Source organism: Metarhizium acridum (genome assembly GCF_019434415.1).
Source record: "Metarhizium acridum strain ARSEF 324 chromosome Unknown scaffold_13, whole genome shotgun sequence".
Taxonomy (NCBI): domain Eukaryota; kingdom Fungi; phylum Ascomycota; class Sordariomycetes; order Hypocreales; family Clavicipitaceae; genus Metarhizium; species Metarhizium acridum.
Genome location: NW_027094016.1, coordinates 3,764,021 through 3,780,671, shown reverse-complemented (window position 1 = coordinate 3,780,671; position 16,651 = coordinate 3,764,021). Strand labels below are relative to the sequence as shown.

The 16,651-nt window shown below is 42.6% G+C and overlaps 3 protein-coding genes across 3 annotated transcripts; 1 reads left to right on the top strand and 2 right to left on the bottom strand.

The window, feature by feature from the left end:
* Positions 1–108: 108 nt before the first annotated feature.
* On the top strand, positions 109–2,020 carry J3458_003735 (uncharacterized protein). Its single transcript, XM_007810018.2, has one exon. It carries the CDS (start codon positions 157–159, stop codon positions 1,753–1,755), a length of 1,599 nt encoding a protein of 532 aa, XP_007808209.1. The 5' UTR covers positions 109–156; the 3' UTR covers positions 1,756–2,020.
* Positions 2,021–6,089: 4,069 nt separating this feature from the next.
* On the bottom strand, positions 6,090–6,560 carry J3458_003734 (uncharacterized protein; the record flags this gene model as incomplete). The annotated part of the gene is made up of 1 exon (XM_066117929.1): positions 6,090–6,560. The coding sequence occupies one exon, from the start codon at positions 6,558–6,560 to the stop codon at positions 6,090–6,092; it is 471 nt and encodes a 156-aa protein (XP_065977722.1).
* A 3,566-nt stretch (positions 6,561–10,126) lies between these two features.
* ALTA7_1 (Minor allergen Alt a 7) lies at positions 10,127–11,667 on the bottom strand. Its single transcript, XM_007810017.2, has 4 exons — positions 11,443–11,667; positions 11,097–11,346; positions 10,676–10,921; positions 10,127–10,582 (listed from the first exon to the last, which is right to left on the bottom strand). The coding sequence occupies exons 2-4, from the start codon at positions 11,121–11,123 to the stop codon at positions 10,241–10,243; spliced, it is 615 nt and encodes a 204-aa protein (XP_007808208.1). The 5' UTR covers positions 11,124–11,346; positions 11,443–11,667; the 3' UTR covers positions 10,127–10,240.
* Positions 11,668–16,651: the final 4,984 nt, after the last annotated feature.

Here is a 16,651-nt window from a genome sequence, read left to right as displayed (position 1 = left end):
AATGGCGAAAGGCCAACAGTCAAGAGCATATGCTCGCGTCACGTGACCGAACGCTCACTCAATTCCTACTCCAGTCCAGTGCCTGAATGCGAAATCTTGAACCACAGCCTTCCTTTTACCCCAAAAGAACTGCATTCGACTTCCTAAATAGCCAATATGACCGACTTTGGCGAATATCCGCCAAATATGGCCCCACAAGATGCGCTTGTCGCCCGACAACAGGCTGCAGAGGACCACGCAGTAGTCCCTTATTCGCATGAAAGCCTAGCACTCTACCCAGCTGGTTCTGCAAATTCATTGAGGGGTGATTCAACTGCCATCAAGCGCAAAAATCTCCTTACAGGCCACGCGGAGGAGACATTCTTGAGTGAGCACACGTTTCGAAGCAAACATAGGGCTATAGAGAGAAATGGCGGACCAGAACGAGAGTATCAAAATAGTGCCACACTGAAGGCGGAAGCCGTGCGATTACGAGCCACACGAGAAAATAAAGGGGATGCTACAGTAGTTGAAGGAGCTGGATCCTACATTGGGCCCTGGGCCAAGTACAATCGTAACGAGTGCGACAGGATTGATGACGATGAAGAACTTCGCAGCGATGAGGAGTATGAGATCGTGGACGATGAAGGCAATGACAACGACGTGGTGGAGAGCGGGACGGTACTTCAAGCACCAGAGGTAGCGCTTGCGCGACGAAAGGAAGTCGCAGAGCTAGGGGACGAGACGACCACCTTTCATGGCTCTGAACAGTACGACTACCAAGGGAGATCATACATGCACGTCCCCCGAGATTTAGATGTCGATCTACACAAAGAACATGGCAGCACGACCAACTACATACCCAAGAAACAGATTTTCTCTTGGAAAGACCACACAAAAGCCGTCACTGCGTTGCGCTTCTTTCCTAGTTCAGGACATCTATTACTCTCCGCCAGTGCCGACGCAACTGTAAGAATTCGAGACGTTTATCATGACAGAATGCTATTACGAACGTACTCAGGCCACTCCAAGGCAATTTCAGACGTTTGTTTCAATTATTCCGGTACACAGTTTCTTTCTGCCTCCTACGACCGAATGATGAAGCTCTGGGACACAGAAACCGGCGTGTGTATCAGCAAGTTCACCACGGGCAAGACCCCTCACGTTATCAAGTTCAATCCCGACCCAGACCACTCCAACGAATTTTTGGCGGGCATGTCGGACAAGAAAATCGTTCAATATGACGTGCGAACACCCAATGAAATCGTCCAAGAGTACGACCATCATCTTGCTGCAATCAATACAATTACTTTTGTGGATCAGAACCGTCGTTTTATGACCACCTCGGATGACAAGTCCCTCCGTGCATGGGACTACAATATTCCTGTACCGATCAAATACGTTGCCGAGCCTGACATGTATCCTATGACGAACGCGGCTCCTCACCCAAGCGGGAAATATGTCGCATACCAGAGCTCTGATAATCAGATCCTCGTATACGGGGCCAATGATAAGTTTCGCCAAAATAGGAAGAAGAGCTATAGGGGCCATAATAACGCTGGGCTGGCCATAGACCTGGACTGCAGTCCGGACGGACAATTCCTGGCATCGGGTGACTCAGGTGGCTTTGTATGCTTCTGGGATTGGAAGACATGCAAAATGTATCACAAAATTAAGAGTGGCAATCAAGCCGTGACATGCGTGAAGTGGCATCCGCAGGAGACTAGTAAGGTTGTGTCGGCGGGAATGGACGGTGAAATTCGATATTGGGATTAACGCATTTACAAGGGTAATTGCGTAGTGGGTGTTTTGTATTTGGTCAAGCATGGCAAGGCGTTCTATAGGGATATCAGTATTACGACAGCCTATATTCAAAGTTCACCACTCCCTAAACGGACTTTACTGAGAGTATCTAAATCGTACTAGGGAGATATCGCTGCAGGCATAATTAACTTGGTAGAACACTTCCCCTCCATCTATCTCGCGGGGTAGTGAATCCCTAAACAACAACCCAGGTATTATAAATGAACTTTGGCATGACACTCAGTCAAGATCGTGAGGTCACTATCTATTGGCTTGCCATACGGCAGTTAAGTGATTAATAATAGCAACGATTGAGGCAGTAGAAACGACATTTCACGACTTACTTGGCTTCGACAGTTCTGCCTCATGCATTCTTGGCATGATATCAAGGTGTTGAATAGCATTCTCGCCCCCTTGACACCGACTATTTACGAAACATTGCAGGAATTCCTTTCAAGTCTATCCAGTGGGTCCATGACTGACCTTCCCAGTAATAAGGAATGCCTCCAATCTTCATCTTCTAATGTCGTTTAAGTGTCGTGGATTGAACCAGCACCCGAGATCATGTTCCCAGTATCAAGAAAACGAACCCGGCTATACCTGGTCAAGGTAAAGGGCGCACGTAGAGCGTAATACAGGCGCTAACAAGTCCCTTGGAGTCATCCATAACAAGATATTGAAAGTCTCATAGAACTCAAATTCGCGTGCGAGTCATTGTGTTTCCCCTGGCCATTTGGATGTCGGATGGCTTCCAAAGGCAAATTTAAACACCTTACCCTGTGAACAGAGCAAGGGAAGGCCGCTCCTAGAAGCTTAAAGGATTCTAATCTTCGATTCGGCCGCATTCGTTCCTGATGGTAGAGTATATTTATATTCAACGCACTGGAAAACCCATAGCTGTGCTCTGTGTTGGTTCTGAGGAGCAAAATGATAATGACCTCTCGTTCTTGAGCTCCGTTGGCTAGCTTATTTGTGTCGGCTATGCCTTTATATACACATTTTTTTGCTCTTCCGTGGGGTTGGACGGGCATTCCAATGTTGCATTTCCGTGCAAGGTCGCTTTCCAAGGGTGAGAGATACATAGTGACCTCACTCAAGGCCAGGGGCCTGGTCTTGGCTTCTCACATTCGCCTTTGTGTTGCTGTCAAGTATCATGATTGTAACTGGCTATTCAATGGATTGATCCCTTCATGTTTGGTGCATCCACCAAGTGCTCTCATTGACTAGGAATATAGCCACTTTATAGTTTTGCCTCGTGACGCAGTTGCTCTCTCGACGGCGATGCTGAAGAGGCTTGGCGAAACGTGGGCAGAGCATATTATTTTTAGAACTAACAGGTCAAGATGAAGCGAGGAAATACTACTTGCACCCTGATCTCCCGAATGACAGGCTGGATCACACACAATATTTAATTTGCCAGTTCTTGTCGGGGTGCTCTTACGGGGTACTGAGAAAACATGACCATGGACTAATGTGCCTGGGGGAAAGGTTGTTCAACAGTCTGTTGGAAAGCGTGGTAGGACACTGACGACTTAAAAATGTGACATCAAATGAGACGTATAGCGGAGGCTATTGAGGCGCAACAGCTACCTCTGTCTGCCTTCGTTGATACTGTGTAAGGTCAGTTGACATGATGCTGCTTGTCGCGGTTGGAAGATATGGATCAATTAAATAATGAAAGAAGTCCTTGGTCTGGGTCCATCTAGCTAGTAAGTCCGCGGCCACATCAATAGTTGTGAGGGCTGTCTCACCAGCTGGCATGGCAGTCTCCGGTGTTTACGTTGGTAATTCATTCCACTCATTATTCAGAGGCTCAGGGGACAGTGACTCATCAGAGTTTTGGTGACTTCTATTGTAATTCGAGGTGATACTTCCGCTAATGTGATAACGCTACTACCCCCGTTGCCGATGTGGTTGCCGCTGCTACTACCACTACCATTACTACTAATATAAAGAAATGTAAAGCGGGCTGCCGACTTTGACGAAATTTTGGCTCATTTGGAAGCTCGCAGCAGAGCCAACTGCAGTTAAGGCTTGAAGCCAGGCTTGGCCGAAGTTGTTGAATTTGACAGGCTCAGTCGGGCGGCTGGCTAATTTGGAAGCTTGTGACTCGGAAGCTTCTGAAGAGTTGGTGTGCTTTCAAGCGTCTTCTGCCTTGGAAGCCCTTAAGTTAGTTAGGGGTCCTGCCAGGCTCGTTGCCAAGGCGTCTGTATTTGGACTGCCGACAGCCACGATTTCCATTTAGCCCCACGCATATATGCCGATATGAGGCCTCGGTATCTTGCGAGTCTAATTGCTGCTGCAGATATTGTTCCCGGTTGCCAAGCCAGTTGCACTTGTAGCTGCTTTTAGTATCTTCTGATATCGAGAGCCAGATAGGCAGAGCTCCTGGAGGGGCTGGAAGACTTGATTACTTGATCAAGAGTTTTTCTCGGAGATGCCAAAGGTTTGCCCTTGCTGCTCTTTGCGATAGAGCCTATCCGGGGGGTTCATCCTAACAGGGCCGTGAATGCCACAACCAAATTGGATGCTTTTGCCGGAAGGCTATTGAGGTCTTCAGATTGAGCCCCGGTGTCAGATTAAGTGTTGCCGTTAGAAGAAATGAAGAAAAAGACAGCCGCCGACGGGTTCGCTGCGGCGGAGGGAGAGAAGCGAACGGAAGAGAAGAGAGGGCAAGGGAAGAAGAACAACTGCAGAAGGAGGTCTGCAGTAACCGTTGAATCGAAGCTACTCAAGTATTTGCAGCTACTGACGAAATTGGCCGGACGGAATGAAGGCCTGCTGGCCGTAGGGACAATCTTGCAACTTCCTACACCTGAGAAAGTCCCTAGTAGCTACGAGATTGCTGTGAGGTCTATGGTAGAGACCTTCTATTGAATTTATAGCCGCATCCGGAGGGTTTGTAACAGCTATTGATGAGCTCGACCGGATTGAATTAGAGGCTTTCGGCCGTAATGGGCAGCTAGACCGGCACTGCGGACATCTCAGACAAGCTGGCTTGGACCAAACGCTGGGACACTTGCATATCCAAAGGTCTTTGCCCGTCCGTGTTGTTAAGCAATCAAAGGGTGCATGAATACCTTCATTCACCCCACAATCAATACAGAAGCGTCGCAACATGACCTGTCTGTCGATCCGGAAATCAGGGTCTCGATCCCTGACGATACAGCCTCGTACATCAACAAAAGCTGCCTGCGGCTGCAGCATGTCAAACTTGTCTGGGGACCGAACCCGAAAGCATATGTAGCATTCAAAGTTTCCGGGCCTGAAGTCATGGCCTTTTTCGTTCGGCCGGTGCTGTGGAAAGTCCTTGGCAGCTCGCATCACAAACTGAGCCTTGTCTGTTGTTGTCGACATTTTCTGCGGGTCGACGGTTCGCTGGAAATATCGGTTCATTGTGGAGAGGTAGATGAGTGACTGGTAGTCCAAGTTGGAAAAGACGATATGTTGAAGCTCGTGAGGAAGCCGTTCGATAATAGATGGCATATTGACAGTTGTACGCCAATGATGCCTTGCGAAGTTGGAAGAGCTTGCCGAGTTCCGCTCAAAGGAGCGTTCTGCCGTCCTTGCTCCTGCTACCAGCATGTCGAATATTTACTAACGTTGACTGCGCCGAGAAATAAGTGAAAGCAACTTGAGTTATTTTTCTCGGCAGACTGTTAAGCCTTCACAGGATTCTGGCCAGAACTTGTTCTTTGACAAATGCTGGTATTCGCTTATAAGGCGGCCAAGTGGAAGAAGGGCTCTACTACGACGGACGAGGGCAAACACCAATGGCGACGTAGAGCATCCAGAATCAAAGAAGAGGCACGGGGAGCAAGGAGTCCGTGATTTGCCAGACGTCGGTAGATTCCTCGTAGCTCTCTCTGTTGGCTGTGGTTTTCTGAGTCGAGTTCGGTTCAGTTTACATGCCTGGGCTTGACTAAACGCAAACGCAAACGCAAACGAAGGCGTAGTTTTTGGTTCTGGCCGACGAAGTGCAACAGAAACAAAGCTCGTTCGGTGGCATAACCGCTACTACTCCGTCCTAGTATTACCATGTAATCTCGAGCTTCCTCCCACCCCTTTTGGGAGTCTTTCTCTGCTGATACATATACTCCACCAATGAAGGGCACACGTACGAAGGTACCATTGGCTGCTGGAGTCGTCTGCTCGGCCTCTGTGTGACATGCCGGTAGTTGAAGGTAAGAGCATTTTTGGGCAATAATGAACCCCAGACAGGATGCGGAGGCTGGGACAATAGGTTCTCTGAATGTGGATGCCACCAAAAGAGTCAGAGGAGCCAGCAATGGGTCAGGAATGACAGGTCATGTGTTGGCGGCGCGCATGGGCGGTGACATCTCGTGAAGACAGGACACAGTTACCACGGCTCTGTTGTGCGAGAATTTTGTCCTCCTCGGGCGCTTGGTGAGTGCCGTGTGTTCCAGGAATGACAATATTAGAGCCAGCCTTACTCCGTTAGTTGAATTGGATGAACCAGGGGCTGGACAACGGCCGAGAGTTGAGGGGATACTCCCATCTGCCGGTGGCGGATTGCCTTTCGTCCCAGCAATTTCGCGGAAACCCGGAGGAGACGTGCTCCGGATATCGATGACAGTTACGGTTGAGGCTCGGTCGTTGTCGCTCGTGTCACCCGTTGTTTGCCAGGATTCTAGAGTTGACCCAGCAAGAAACTCCGCCTGGTGCCCAGGGTGTCCAATGAAGCAGCCCGCATTGCAATCTCTCGTAACCAACGAGCCGGTATGCAACCTCGGCGGGACCGCCACGAAGAGCGGCATGCACAATCCGGACGATCGAGTCTGAAGAACATTGGCTCAAGCACACCTCCTCGCCATGTGCCTTGGGTTGCTGACTCGTGGCTGCATCGCCCTCTGGCTGTGCTTGAGCAATGTGGTCAAGTTGGTTGGGGGCGAGGTCGGAAAAGCTGGGCTAGGAGCCTTGGGCCTTGGGCTGCCGGAGTGTTGGGTTAAAAGCAACATCGGATCAGCTGCGGCGACGGGCCATGCGCCAGCTAAGCAAGTGAAATGAAGACCAACCACCATTTGATCTAATGCAAAATGCGTTTTGGGTGCGGAATACTCCGTACTTACCTAGTAAGTTACTTGAGTACTCCGTACTTGCGCACAGAGCACAGGCAATCAATGGTTATTGTACGGAGTACGGGGTGCTCCGAACTGAGTAGTAGTACTATTCCCTCTGGTGTGCGAAGGCTCCAAGCAGGTCGCGTGGACCCACAATATCCCGGCTATGATTAGTGACCTCAAGCGACATGATAGTGGCTTATATCTAGTGATATATGATGTAGCTTTTTGTAACTTGGATGCTTATTGTGACCTTTATTATAGTGGAATTAAAGTGTGTAATAAAGTGCCTTTTATTTACGGCTCTTAATTGGCGTATTATTCCCCGTAGATACATAACTGGAGCCTTCGCACACCAGAGGGGATGGAAAGAGCAAACACTGAAGTGCCGCGATCAGCGCCGGCATGGGCCATACCCAAGATGCGCCCGCTACGGGGTAGATGCTCTCCAACTGTCCAGGGTCAAGGGTTGTCCTGGGCTGTCAGGGGCCTAAAGACGCGGGCAAGGTTCGATCAATTTATGTGATCTTGGGTACTACTATACTTGACCCATGTAATTGTAGTAGTTGGCTTGAGTCCCAAGCCACGTCTTGACAGTCGCTATGCCGAGCATTCACCACCATCCACATCCAAGCAAGTATCGATCAAGCCCAGCCACAACGACCTGTACCTCGGTACGTAAATACTACGCGGCGCAGGACCCATTGCCTTTCTTTTTTTCTTTTTCCCATTTTTTTTTTCTTAAAAAAAAGGGCAACGCTCAGGCATGATTTGGGCCTCGCAAATGGCGATCGCCACTTGACCAAGAGATTTGCCCGGCCTACTCCGTACCATCTAGCCTACCGAGCTATCTTTCTTTCAACTGGATTGAGAAAGGGGGCATAATAAAGCCGTCTGAATGACAGAGATACTTGAACGTGCAAATGATGCATATGTCTTGTGCCCTCCACGGAGAAGTAGGTTCCAAGGTAACCCGGTTCACGATGCGACGACTGTGCGCGAGGGGTCCGGGGAGAGAAGCCTGACACCCGTGCAAAGCAGGATAGCAAGGTAGCTGGCCAATAATGTCAGCGTCAGCCAGGCAGTCATGGAACTGAGAAAGCCAGCTTGCCAGCCTCTTCAGGTAGCTATCCACCAGATCCGATTCATCGGATGCAAGCCATCACGAGCCGCCAGTCAACATATTGCGATCAATAAGGCATCGACCCAATATAAGTACCTGCCACTACCTTGCCTACCTAAGTACCTAGTAGGTACCTACCTAGGTAGGTAGGTAGGTATCTCCTACTTAGATGTAGGTGCATATGTGCTTCATGTGGCGTGTGTGGGCCGCGGCACCAGGTAAAGCTGGGAGGGGCACTGACACCAGACCATTGATCATCAATCATCACACAGACTCTGCTGTGTGCTAGCTAAGATTACCTACCTAAAGTAGGTGCCTGGGTAGTTAGGTCTGGTAGTTTCGTTTTATCTCACATGGAATTGACTTGGGTCCTTCAATGTTATTTTCGCGCATTATTGGATGAACCTGTGGGGAGAAGGGCCTTTCCTAACTTGAGAACTTTGGCAGACAGTTGGAGGTACTTTGTCGGGGTGCATCTCCGTTGAGATGAAGTCAATGAGAAATCAATGTCCTATCCGCCTTGCTATCATCCTGCAAGCTACAGCGTCTGGTATAAGATACTACAATGTATTGAAAGTATATTACCAGCCGTGGCCAGATACCAACTGCGTCATGTCACTGACTGTATGATTCAGCATACATACGTGCATCAAAATTCTGCGGCGGCTATTGGACGCCTCAACTGGTTTTGCTTCTGGGCTCCGGTGAAAGTTGAGAGCAGCCTGGACGGCACGCCGACGGGCTTGATAATAAATGTGGCCAAGGCTGATCTTGAGACACTTCGATTCTCACTTTTCCAGGCCCAGGTTCGTCCTGTGAATAACCAGGACGGAGTCCCGTTTCACTGCTTTATATGTCCTTCGTACGGAGTACTCCGTACTCAATAATCATTCTACTATTCTGCCGTCACAGGCCCTTGCACATTTTCCCACCCAGAGATTGATGGAAAACTTCCAGACTTATTACCGCAAGCCTTCACAGGTACTAGCGACGCCATCCGACAGAGGGACTCCCATTTCTACCTACTACTTGGTACCTCAGTAGGTATTGACGAAGGTAGGTACCTGATAGTTAGGGGTAGCTCTCAATTAGCCACTACCCGTGTACAAATATTGGACGCAGAGGTTCAATACATTCTAATGTTTCCAGGACGTGTCATTTCTTCGGTAATGCAGGGTTTATCTCACAACTCAGCAAGAGTCAACAAACAGTGGCAAATACCATCAGCCACTCTGTTCCTTTTCTGCTGCTCCGTAGTCATGACTGTAGTCGTAGGGGCTGGTGTGTGGAATTTGAACATCTCTGCTCTCACAAGGCCTTTTGTCATCCATGAAGACCATTAAATGATGACGGAGAGATTACACGGAGCCCCAGGCAGCTTCCATCCGTTCTGGCTCCTAGTTTCCCTCTACTTTCTGGGATCAAAATTCATCGTATAGAGTTGAGATGAACGTCGCATACGGAGTGACAAATAGCCATGAAAATCGTACAGCCAGAACTGAGATTTGATCCGTTGGGCACGTCACATCTCGGGCCATTCCTTCCTTCCTCCTAGTCTCAAATAAGCATATTTGCGAAGGCTGATGGTACTTCACTTTGGGAAGATGATGGGGCAGGCTGCGTGCATTCAACATTTTCCTAGCACATGAATCAGGAATTTTGTTATTGAGGAGTCAGAGATCGCCATTTTCTTGATTGACCGACGCATTACAGTGCCTTATCAGTCGGGAAATTATAAATAATATTCGTTCGGCAAGTCAGTCTCCCCATCTCTGATCGGGAATGACAAGATAAGTAAGGCTACTCTAAACACTGGATATCGTTGACTGAGAGGGCCGTTGTATCTTTTGCAAGAACTCTATAGTCCACCATGCTCACAAGTGTTCTTTAGTAATGAATATATTCATGCGGGCGGCTTAGCTGGTGCGTGTATAATACCGACACGGCTGAGCCGCGTCAGGTTCGAGATTTCATGTTAGAACACAGGCTAATATTTATCACCAACGGAGGAAATAAATGTCCTCAACATAGACTAGAAATTTGAGCTATACCCATACTAATTATAAGAGCATTTCCCATCCATATTTGCACGTGTATCTCATAGTACCGTACACTTAACAGGCAATCCGCATGGTCCCCCCTTTACTTCTTTTCTCTTTGGTTGTATGGTATTTGTCGGGGAAGAGCCTGCTGCTTTTTGCTGTGTTCCGTTTCCAGGCAAGGCCCCCCTCTTCTCGCCATTCCTATCATGCAGTCATCCGAAGGCTTTAGAGACAATTTGATAGAAGTTTTCACCCTGGATAGTGGCTAGCTCAAGCTCAAGAGCAGACGGCTGGCGTGATCCATCTGCCCCCGCAAATGTACCAGCACCCCAGGGACTACCACCCCGGACCTCAGAGAGGTTAGTTAGTTGGGGGAAAGTCTTTGCGTACCCAAGAGGGACATAAATAATGCCGTGGTGGGTAAGGGTGGACATTGCTGCAATTGCCGTTGATTCCTGTCCACCACCAGGGGTGCCAGTAGACACGAAGATTCCAGCATACTTGCCAAAGTAGCCGCCAGAAGCCCAAATGCCACCAGTTTTGTCCCAGAAGGCCTAGCTCAGACGTTAGTTTTAAGCAGCCTAAGTAATGGTACTCGTAGACAGCACCATAGCTGACACCTCATTTCTTTAGGGGGGGTCACGAACCTTCCACTGCCCAGGGAAGTTGCCGTATCGAGTAGGGATACCGAGAAGAAAGGCATCATATTTCGTCAAGATAGCTGGATCCTCGAGAGCCGGAATATCAGTAGGCTTTGGAGGAGCGTGCATCTTGCTCAGAACTTCATCGGAGAGCGTTTCAGGTATCTGGAATAAGTCGGCTGTGCCACCAGCCTTCTCAATGCCTTTCTTCTCGGCCTCGGCGAGCTGCCGAATATGGCCGTACATGGAGTACTGTTAAATGAGAGGGTTTAAGTCAGTGAATGAAACACCCGGACGGATATAAGAAGCAGAAGATGGTAATGATAAGCAAAGGAGTGGAGGGCCAGATGACAAGCTTCAAACAAACGTCGGCTCTGGGTGGTTTACCAAAAGTCAAAATGAGGTGAGGTAGTTTGGAAGGACATACAAAGACAATGGCAATCTTCGGGGCCATGGTTGTTCTGTTGCAGAAGCCTCGTGTATTTTGAAGAGAAGGGTAGTCAAGAGACACGTTCAGGCCGATAGTTTAATCAAGGATGAATTAAGCCTGTAGAAGATGGACAAAGAGAGTCGGAAGACGCGGAGCTCTTATAGCTCAGAAAGCTTCGAGCAGCTTGACTAATTCAAAGGTAATCCTGACCAGACATCTCAGTGGGACATTCGCCCAACGAATCCACCTGGCAAGCATTAGCCTGACGCCAACTCCCGCACTTGGACAGGAGGTAGCTGTGACATTGACCTTTAGGGTCGTTATGTCACTGATGTACCGGTACCTTCATCGTTGGCTGCGGGGGGCGTTGGTATGTCAATGAGTCGAGCTGCGTCGTGCTTGCTGTCACCACTCGATGTGACGCTATTCCTCTCAAGAGCCGAGAAATTAAGCCAACCAAGCTTGCCCAGTCATTATTGCCTGGCACCTCTGTGACCGAGACTCTGAGCACCAAGCAGGTTCAACCAACAATAAATATACTGCAGAGCTTTGACTTGGGATATGTGTCTATCTATCTAGAATTAGTAGGTAGACTTCGAGCCACTCATTGCTTGGCTCACTTGAATAACCAGACATTTAAAAGTGACCAAGGCCCAGAGCTTTATGGACGGCAACATTATTACACCAGCACCCCGCCCCTAGCACCCGCCGCTTGCCCCACTTCAAGCCCATGTATACGCAGTTGTTAACGAGCAGGACCCGACACTGTTCTCAAATGTCGAATCGCTAGATCAGTCTGGTGTATCGGTACCACATGGAGACTTGAGAAAGCCGGACCCATCCGCTCATCCAATGTATCAGGTATAGGTACGATGTTCTTGGATGGCAGGAAGTCCGCCACCAAATACCTGGGTACCTCTTAAGTAGGTAGGTAGGTACCTAGGTAGGTAGTATATCACACTTTAGAGGGCACCAATTGTAACGATAATGTATATATACAAGTTTATGTCTAGCTATAAAAGAGAGAATCGTATATGCCCTTTTTTATAAGTGCGCTTATTATTAGGGTTATTTACTTGTAGTTAAGGGGTTACCCTTATTTAATTAAGCGTACGTAATTTATACCTGTAATAAGTAACCTATTCTAATATACCCCTTAATTAAGCCTATTATTAAAGCTATTATAAGTATTATTTTCCTTATTTAAATACTTACTTAAGCGTTAAGGGTGTAATTATAAGCTTAATTACGTATACCTTACCTTTTCTTAGCGTTTTAATTAGCGTAATCTTTTATTAGCTAAAGGCTATTTTATTAACCTTTTATTTATTAAGGTAAGTTAAATATAAGCTATACGTTCTTATTAATCGTACCTATTTTACTTTTATACGCGTAGCTTATTAGTATTATTAGCTTCTTTTTTCTTTATTATATATTACTTCTTTAACTATAACTATATTTTAACTAATATTATATTAGTTTAAAGGCGCGCGTTACCCTAGGGTTATTAGAGTATATAGGACGTGCTAAACACCCCTTAGTAATAACTATTAGGCTCTTATCGCCTACTTTTAAAGGCTTTTAGTATAAATTCTTCTTCTCTTAATAAAATAGCTAAAGCTACCCTTAGGTTACTTAATTACTTTAATAATTAATAGTAAGAGGTTAATAAAGCTTAATATATTAAACGTTAGCTAACTATTAAGAGAGCTAAGAAACTATTAGTATTATATTTTATAAGCTATTAATATATTAGTTAAATTCATTAACGCGCTTTTAAGCTATTACCCCTAAGCCTAATATACTTTATAATATCCCTTATAAGGGTTATATTTAGGTAATTATTACTAGTAAAGGGAAAGGTTAATACTATAAGATAACTAAAGGTAAGTTAAAGCGCTATCGTTTATATAAGGCTAGCAATTACACTTACACGCCTTAGTAAGCTTATTTTCCGTTATCTTCTTTAATTCCTATACTTAATACGCCTTAAATAAACGCTAACCTCGTATTAATAATCCTATTTTAATTCTTATAGTTAAGCGAATATTATTAATACTAGACGTTAATAAGAAGATTAGTCTTTCTTACTTTAATATTATAATTTAAACGCTTATTTAAGCATATAAATATATAACTAATATTATAAGGCACTATAATTATAACTTAATCTCCTAGTAGAGCTAAACTCTATCTATAAAGACGTTAAGTCCCGTAATACTAGGGCTAACGTTACTACTAGGGGCTTCTTAGTAGCGTTAAATCGTAAAAAGGCTCATGTAAAAGCTGTAATTAATACTATAGTAAATAAGTTCTTTTCTTAACTAAGCATTATTATAATGTAAGCTATACTTACTTTTACGTAGCGTGAAGGCCTTAAAAAGTTATATTTACCTTCTATTATATCTTGCCTTAAAAGAGGAAAGTAATCTTATATTTATAGGGTAAATATATCTTATACCCCCTTTTAATAGTTCTCTTACTTATATAGCTCGTAAATATTAGGTTATATTTGTAAATCTATTAAATTTAATAGGCTTTTAAAGTGTTTAAATTGCTACCTATTAAGTGCCTTTATAAAACTATCCGCTAGTATATCTACTATAAGGAGGTATAATACTTAAAGCTTCCCTTTTTATATTCTTACTTTAACTATATTAAATGGATATTTATATAGCGTAAATAAGTATAAATTCGTTCGCTTATATTAAGCACTAAGCGTATAGTCTATTAATTATTATAGTAGATATTATAGTTTTATTATAGGTTAAATTTAATATCGCGAAAAAGGCGCTTTAAAGCTATTATTTTCTTTGCTATTTACTATAAAGTAAGTAGCTTTACTTTAATTATAAACGTAATTACTATTTATTAGCGCGTTACTTTCCATATAATAGGTCCTTTAAATAACATTATAAGGTAGCCTTATAATAATCTACGGGTAACTAGGTTATTTACGTAGAAAGTATTACTCGCAATTTCTAATACCTTAATATCTCTAGTCCTACTATAATAGAGAGTAACTTTACTTATAGTAGCTAAATATTAAATAGCTTAATCTATAGCCTTTTAATGCTTAAAGCTTAGGTTCGTAAGGAATTAAGAGAGCTTTAATATAGTAAATACTATATTTAGCCTTATTATAATCGTTATATATAGTACTAATCTAACCTTTTCCTAATACCCTTTAATCTTCTACTTAATTACCTCTTTAACACGCGTAGTTAACTTTATAGCTAGAATTAGTATAGCTAGAAACATGCCTTTTTATACTTAGCTGAATTTTTCGCTAATCTTATTAATATAAGCCTTATAACTTAGGTAGATTTTCCTGTTTTTATGGTCTCTAATAATTTGTATTTTAAGGAAGAAGCGCGCTTTACCTTTATCCTTTAAATTATATGCTTCTTTTAAGCTATTAATCACGCGATTTATTACTTTCTTATTATTCTTATAGTAAGTAAAGATAATATTATTTATAAAGAAAATTAGAAACACGTCTTAAGCTTTTAAGTAAAAGATATAAGGCTCTTTTATACTAGAAGTAAGCCTACACTTCTTTAGTATTATGCTTAATTCTTTAAACTAAAGGCTTAATAAGTCACGTAATTTATATAAAGCTCGTAGTAATTCTACGTAAAATCCCTCTTTTTTAAATCCTAAGGGAAGCTTATAGGTTACTAGTATTACGTACTTACCGCGTTTTACGTAAAGAAAAGCGTTTTTCACATTAAATTACCTTAACTCTAAGTTAAACCTAGCTACTAGCGTAATTATAATATAAAAGGCGTGTATTATAAGCGTTATTACGTAGGTTTATTTAATAGTAATATGCTCTTATATATCTTCTCGTATAACTATACGGGCCTTACATTTAATAAGGTAACCTTTCTTATTAAATTTATAAGAGTACACTTACTTTAAAGGTAATAGTTTAAATCTTACTTTTAAACGCTTAATTTCCCTTTAAGTGCCTCTTTTTTATAGTACCTTAATCTCTACTCTTATAGCTTTAAACTATTATTCTCTTAAAGGGTAATTTAATATTTCTTTCCACGTTATTAATACCTTTAATAAGTCTAATATATAAATTTCCTTTATTTTAAGTCGTTTATTAATTTAAGCTTTATTTCTCTTATTATAGTTCGCGTTAATTACTATAAATACTATAATAAAGCTCTTTATAGTCTAGTCTCTTATTATTTAGTAATTAGGTAAATATATTTAGGTAAAAGCTTTTCATATTACTTTAATTAAAAGGGTATTAGGTCTTCTTTTCTTACTTAACCTCTCTAATATATATTAATTTAGTTTTCTCTTTTATAAAATATTCTAGTTCACGCGTTTATTACCCTTAAGGCGTGCGCTTTTACGCGGTAAAGGTAACCTTTCTTTACTCCCTAATTCTTTATTAATTACTAGTACTAGTTTAGCTTTTAGTTATACTAGTTAAGGTATAGTTTCCTTTAATACTAAGGCTTAACCCTTTATAAGTAAGCGGTTAGCTAAGCTATTATTTACTTAAGAAGCTTACTTAATTAAAGCTTTTTACTTATTTAGTTCTAGCTATTATTTATTCTTAAAATGAACCGTTTTTATTATTTAAGAAGATTATACGCTTAAAAGCGCTAGTAATATTATATTATTAAGCTTAGTAATATCTAATAATTTATTACCTATAAGTTCCTCTAAAGTTAGCCGTAGCGTGTAAAGGCTTAAATTTAGTTATAGCTCTAGCTTCTTATTTTAAGTGCTAGGTTAAGCTTTTACCCCTAAGCTTATAAGCATATTAAGGCTTATCTTAATAGGTTCTTCGTTAAAAGTTAATATTAAGTTAACCTCTTTATTTAGCTTATTATTAATTTAAATTAACTTAACTTAAGCGGTTAACTCTTCTATTAAAAGCTCTTTTAAGCTTTTAACGCGTAAATTATAGAATATAAACTTATTAAACGTAACATTTTAAGTTATTATTACCTAGCTAAGTTAGGGTACCTAAATTTAGTAGATATTAGTAGTAGAGTAATTAATAAGGTAACTAATATATCCCTTAAAGCTTATTTTATATATACGCTTATTTTAGCTAGCCTTATAATCTCTTTAAAGCGAATATACGCGGTAGCTATAAGTATATATTATACTTTAATTAAGCCTTAAGTTAATTATATACTCTCTTATAAGTAAGTAAGCGTTAGTTTTAAACTATAATTTAAGGCATTTAAAAGGGCTTTTCTAGTTATAAGCTTAATTTAAGCTTATATTATATAAAAAGGTAGTAGCTTAAACGCTTTTTAACTATAAGTTTATAGGGAGCTTCATGCTATTAAGTATTAAATTTAAGCTAGTTATAATTTATTAGCTAGCCCTTTTAACGCTCTCGTTTAGCTTATAGGTATATAGTAGTAAGCATTTAAGCTTAATACCTTACGCTTTTGCCTAGCGTTTAAAGACTAAATTACCTGCTACTATAATTATAAATCTCTTATTATCTTATATAAATTTACATATTAATAGCTTAAATTATCTTATAACCTATCTCTTAAAATATATAA